At 48.5% G+C, this 5,771-nt stretch overlaps 1 protein-coding gene across 1 annotated transcript in view; it reads left to right on the forward strand.

The window, feature by feature from the left end:
* The window catches only part of LOC127929317 (testican-3-like), a 7,975-nt gene extending 2,973 nt beyond the window's left edge, over nt 1–5,002 (forward strand). Inside the window, exon 3 of the mRNA XM_052517291.1 lies at nt 4,017–5,002. Coding sequence (XP_052373251.1) covers nt 4,017–4,177 — 161 coding nt within the window. The 3' untranslated portion in view covers nt 4,178–5,002. The remainder of the gene's footprint in view (nt 1–4,016) is intronic.
* The last annotated feature ends 769 nt before the right edge of the window (nt 5,003–5,771 follow it).

A 5,771-nucleotide genomic window follows, 5' to 3' on the forward strand; every position in this document is an offset into this window, starting at 1 on the left:
TCTGTAGGGTGGTGTTTAACAGTAGTTCCTTCCTGGTTCCTGTGTTCTGTAGGGTGGTGTTTAACCTGAGTTCCTTCCTGGTTCCTGTGTTCTGTAGGGTGGTGTTTAACAGTAGTTCCTTCCTGGTTCCTGTGTTCTGTAGGGTGGTGTTTAACAGTAGTTCCTTCCTGGTTCCTGTGTTCTGTAGGGTGGTGTTTAACAGTAGTTCCTTCCTGGTTCCTGTGTTCTGTAGGGTGGTGTTTAACAGTGGTTCCTTCCTGGTTCCTGTGTTCTGTAGGGTGGTGTTTAACAGTAGTTCCTTCCTGGTTCCTGTGTTCTGTAGGGTGGTGTTTAACAGTAGTTCCTTCCTGGTTCCTGTGTTCTGTAGGGTGGTGTTTAACAGTAGTTCCTTCCTGGTTCCTGTGTTCTGTAGGGTGGTGTTTAACCTGAGTTCCTTCCTGGTTCCTGTGTTCTGTAGGGTGGTGTTTAACCTGAGTTCCTTCCTGGTTCCTGTGTTCTGTAGGGTGGTGTTTAACAGTAGTTCCTTCCTGGTTCCTGTGTTCTGTAGGGTGGTGTTTAACAGTAGTTCCTTCCTGGTTCCTGTGTTCTGTAGGGTGGTGTTTAACCTGAGTTCCTTCCTGGTTCCTGTGTTCTGTAGGGTGGTGTTTAACCTGAGTTCCTTCCTGGTTCCTGTGTTCTGTAGGGTGGTGTTTAACAGTAGTTCCTTCCTGGTTCCTGTGTTCTGTAGGGTGGTGTTTAACAGTAGTTCCTTCCTGGTTCCTGTGTTCTGTAGGGTGGTGTTTAACAGTAGTTCCTTCCTGGTTCCTGTGTTCTGTAGGGTGGTGTTTAACAGTAGTTCCTTCCTGGTTCCTGTGTTCTGTAGGGTGGTGTTTAACCTGAGTTCCTTCCTGGTTCCTGTGTTCTGTAGGGTGGTGTTTAACAGTAGTTCCTTCCTGGTTCCTGTGTTCTGTAGGGTGGTGTTTAACAGTGGTTCCTTCCTGGTTCATGTGTTCTGTAGGGTGGTGTTTAACAGTAGTTCCTTCCTGGTTCCTGTGTTCTGTAGGGTGGTGTTTAACCTGAGTTCCTTCCTGGTTCCTGTGTTCTGTAGGGTGGTGTTTAACAGTAGTTCCTTCCTGGTTCCTGTGTTCTGTAGGGTGGTGTTTAACAGTAGTTCCTTCCTGGTTCCTGTGTTCTGTAGGGTGGTGTTTAACAGTAGTTCCTTCCTGGTTCCTGTGTTCTGTAGGGTGGTGTTTAACAGTAGTTCCTTCCTGGTTCCTGTGTTCTGTAGGGTGGTGTTTAACAGTAGTTCCTTCCTGGTTCCTGTGTTCTGTAGGGTGGTGTTTAACAGTAGTTCCTTCCTGGTTCCTGTGTTCTGTAGGGTGGTGTTTAACAGTAGTTCCTTCCTGGTTCCTGTGTTCTGTAGGGTGGTGTTTAACCTGAGTTCCTTCCTGGTTCCTGTGTTCTGTAGGGTGGTGTTTAACCTGAGTTCCTTCCTGGTTCCTGTGTTCTGTAGGGTGGTGTTTAACCTGAGTTCCTTCCTGGTTCCTGTGTTCTGTAGGGTGGTGTTTAACAGTAGTTCCTTCCTGGTTCCTGTGTTCTGTAGGGTGGTGTTTAACAGTAGTTCCTTCCTGGTTCCTGTGTTCTGTAGGGTGGTGTTTAACAGTAGTTCCTTCCTGGTTCCTGTGTTCTGTAGGGTGGTGTTTAACAGTAGTTCCTTCCTGGTTCCTGTGTTCTGTAGGGTGGTGTTTAACCTGAGTTCCTTCCTGGTTCCTGTGTTCTGTAGGGTGGTGTTTAACAGTAGTTCCTTCCTGGTTCCTGTGTTCTGTAGGGTGGTGTTTAACCTGAGTTCCTTCCTGGTTCCTGTGTTCTGTAGGGTGGTGTTTAACAGTAGTTCCTTCCTGGTTCCTGTGTTCTGTAGGGTGGTGTTTAACAGTAGTTCCTTCCTGGTTCCTGTGTTCTGTAGGGTGGTGTTTAACCTGAGTTCCTTCCTGGTTCCTGTGTTCTGTAGGGTGGTGTTTAACCTGAGTTCCTTCCTGGTTCCTGTGTTCTGTAGGGTGGTGTTTAACAGTAGTTCCTTCCTGGTTCCTGTGTTCTGTAGGGTGGTGTTTAACAGTAGTTCCTTCCTGGTTCCTGTGTTCTGTAGGGTGGTGTTTAACAGTAGTTCCTTCCTGGTTCCTGTGTTCTGTAGGGTGGTGTTTAACAGTAGTTCCTTCCTGGTTCCTGTGTTCTGTAGGGTGGTGTTTAACCTGAGTTCCTTCCTGGTTCCTGTGTTCTGTAGGGTGGTGTTTAACAGTAGTTCCTTCCTGGTTCCTGTGTTCTGTAGGGTGGTGTTTAACAGTAGTTCCTTCCTGGTTCCTGTGTTCTGTAGGGTGGTGTTTAACAGTAGTTCCTTCCTGGTTCCTGTGTTCTGTAGGGTGGTGTTTAACCTGAGTTCCTTCCTGGTTCCTGTGTTCTGTAGGGTGGTGTTTAACAGTAGTTCCTTCCTGGTTCCTGTGTTCTGTAGGGTGGTGTTTAACCTGAGTTCCTTCCTGGTTCCTGTGTTCTGTAGGGTGGTGTTTAACAGTAGTTCCTTCCTGGTTCCTGTGTTCTGTAGGGTGGTGTTTAACAGTAGTTCCTTCCTGGTTCCTGTGTTCTGTAGGGTGGTGTTTAACCTGAGTTCCTTCCTGGTTCCTGTGTTCTGTAGGGTGGTGTTTAACCTGAGTTCCTTCCTGGTTCCTGTGTTCTGTAGGGTGGTGTTTAACAGTAGTTCCTTCCTGGTTCCTGTGTTCTGTAGGGTGGTGTTTAACTAGTTCCTTCCTGGTTCCTGTGTTCTGTAGGGTGGTGTTTAACAGTAGTTCCTTCCTGGTTCCTGTGTTCTGTAGGGTGGTGTTTAACAGTAGTTCCTTCCTGGTTCCTGTGTTCTGTAGGGTGGTGTTTAACCAGTAGTTCCTTCCTGGTTCCTGTGTTCTGTAGGGTGGTGTTTAACAGTAGTTCCTTCCTGGTTCCTGTGTTCTGTAGGGTGGTGTTTAACAGTAGTTCCTTCCTGGTTCCTGTGTTCTGTAGGGTGGTGTTTAACAGTAGTTCCTTCCTGGTTCCTGTGTTCTGTAGGGTGGTGTTTAACCTGAGTTCCTTCCTGGTTCCTGTGTTCTGTAGGGTGGTGTTTAACAGTAGTGGTTCCAGGGTGGTGTTTAACCTAGTTCCTTCCTGGTTCCTGTGTTCTGTAGGGTGGTGTTTAACCTGAGTTCCTTCCTGGTTCCTGTGTTCTGTAGGGTGGTGTTTAACAGTAGTTCCTTCCTGGTTCCTGTGTTCTGTAGGGTGGTGTTTAACAGTAGTTCCTTCCTGGTTCCTGTGTTCTGTAGGGTGGTGTTTAACAGTAGTTCCTTCCTGGTTCCTGTGTTCTGTAGGGTGGTGTTTAACCTAGTTCCTTCCTGGTTCCTGTGTTCTGTAGGGTGGTGTTTAACAGTAGTTCCTTCCTGGTTCTTGTGTTCTTCCTGGTTGTTCCTGTGTTCTGTAGGGTGGTGTTTAACAGTGAGTTCCTTCCTGGTTCCTGTGTTCTGTAGGGTGGTGTTTAACAGTAGTTCCTTCCTGGTTCCTGTGTTCTGTAGGGTGGTGTTTAACCAGTAGTTCCTTCCTGGTTCCTGTGTTCTGTAGGGTGGTGTTTAACCTGAGTTCCTTCCTGGTTCCTGTGTTCTGTAGGGTGGTGTTTAACCTGAGTTCCTTCCTGGTTCCTGTGTTCTGTAGGGTGGTGTTTAACCTGAGTTCCTTCCTGGTTCCTGTGTTCTGTAGGGTGGTGTTTAACCAGTAGTTCCTTCCTGGTTCCTGTGTTCTGTAGGGTGGTGTTTAACCTGAGTTCCTTCCTGGTTCCTGTGTTCTGTAGGGTGGTGTTTAACCAGTAGTTCCTTCCTGGTTCCTGTGTTCTGTAGGGTGGTGTTTAACCTGAGTTCCTTCCTGGTTCCTGTGTTCTGTAGGGTGGTGTTTAACCTGAGTTCATTCCTGGTTCCTGTGTTCTGTAGGGTGGTGTTTAACCTGAGTTCCTTCCTGGTTCCTGTGTTCTGTAGGGGTGGTGTTGGAATCATCTGGAGACCAGGGCAGCGGAGACTCTCTCTTCTCCGACGACGACTATGACGATGATGAAGATGATGCCTTCGTCCTGAGCGACCAGATCGATGACGAAGATGACGAAGACGACTATGACGGAGAGGAAAGATATCTGTCGTAACTCCGTCACTCTGCACTTTGCCAGGGGGACTTCGGCAGCAAGAATAGTTGCTAGGCGACCTCGTCACCGCTAACAGACTAAAGACATTTCTCTCTCTCTCTTTCTTCTGTGTCTCAAATGTCACCCTATACCCTAGTCAGTTCCCCAGGGCCCATTGGGTGCTGGGGGAAGGAAGTTCACTACATAGTGTACAGGGCACCATTTGGGATGGCCCACTCTGTGTTTGTTGTCTGTTCCTAATTTAAAGGTGGACTCTGCAATTTGACACCATCGTACAAAGTGTGGGGGGTCTTCCTAACAGACGTCATCAACAACAACAACAACGGAATTGTGATCTTTGTGTTTCTGCCCTCTGTGGTGTTTCTTCATCAGGAAAATCACAGCATAGCCGTCTGTTGTTGGTGTTGTCCCGTAACCAGGAAGTGACCTTGCTGTGTATGATGTCATAATAACTAGCCCACCTTTAATCGCCGGTAAACGTTTGTTTATGTTTTCACTTCCTCTGCCGTCTAACTTTTGAATGGCCTGCGTGGCTGTGACTCCGGGTAGTCGTCCAATCAGCGAGAACTTCAACTACCAATGAGAGTTTAGAGACTAGTTTATCGACGGCCAATCACAAGCTGTGGATGTAGTCACATGTGCAATGAGGCCTTTCCTTATTGGACAATCAGTGTGTCCTCTCCTCTCTTCCTCTCCTCACCGCCTATCTCCTCTCTTCCTCTCCTCCCTCCTATCTCCTCGCCTCTCTCTTCCTCTCCTCCCTTCCTCTCCTCTATCTTCCTCTCCTCCCTCCTATCTCCTCTCCTCTTCTCCCTCCTCTCCTCTCCTCTCCTCTCCTCTCCTCTCCCTCCTCTCCTCTCCTCTCCTCTCCTCTCCTCTCCTCTCCTCTATCGTTACCTGTGTCCCAGTGATGATGGAGAGAATGTTACTGTATTCTAATGTCTATTGTTTTCCAATAGAAACAGAAACTGATTAGACATTAGGTAGTGATTAAGCACGAGTCCCAAATGGCCCTCTAGTCTCTATGTAGTGCCCTACTTTAGAACAGGGCCCTACGGTCTAACCCCTAGTCTCTATGTAGGGCCCTACTTTAGAACAGGGCCCTACGGTCTAACCCCTAGTCTCTATGTAGGGCCCTACTTTAGACCAGGGCCCTACGGTCTAACCCCTAGTCTCTATGTAGGGCCCTACTTTAGACCAGGGCCCTACTTTAGACCAGGGCCCTACGGTCTAACCCCTAGTCTCTATGTAGGGCCCTACTTTAGACCAGGGCCCTACGGTCTAACCCCTAGTCTCTATGTAGGGCCCTACTTTAGACCAGGGCCCTACGGTCTAACCCCTAGTCTCTATGTAGGGCCCTACTTTAGACCAGGGCCCTACGGTCTGACCCCTGGTCTCTATGTAGGGCCCTACTTTAGACCAGGGCCCTACTTTAGACCAGGGCCCTACGGTCTGACCCCTAGTCTCTATGTAGGGCCCTACTTTAGACCAGGGCCCTACGGTCTAACCCCTAGTTCCTATGTAGGGCCCTACTTTAGACCAGGGCCCTACGGTCTGACCCCTAGTCTCTATGTAGGGCCCTACTTTAGACCAG

Source organism: Oncorhynchus keta, unplaced genomic scaffold (genome assembly GCF_023373465.1).
Source record: "Oncorhynchus keta strain PuntledgeMale-10-30-2019 unplaced genomic scaffold, Oket_V2 Un_scaffold_6470_pilon_pilon, whole genome shotgun sequence".
Taxonomy (NCBI): Eukaryota; Metazoa; Chordata; class Actinopteri; order Salmoniformes; family Salmonidae; genus Oncorhynchus; species Oncorhynchus keta.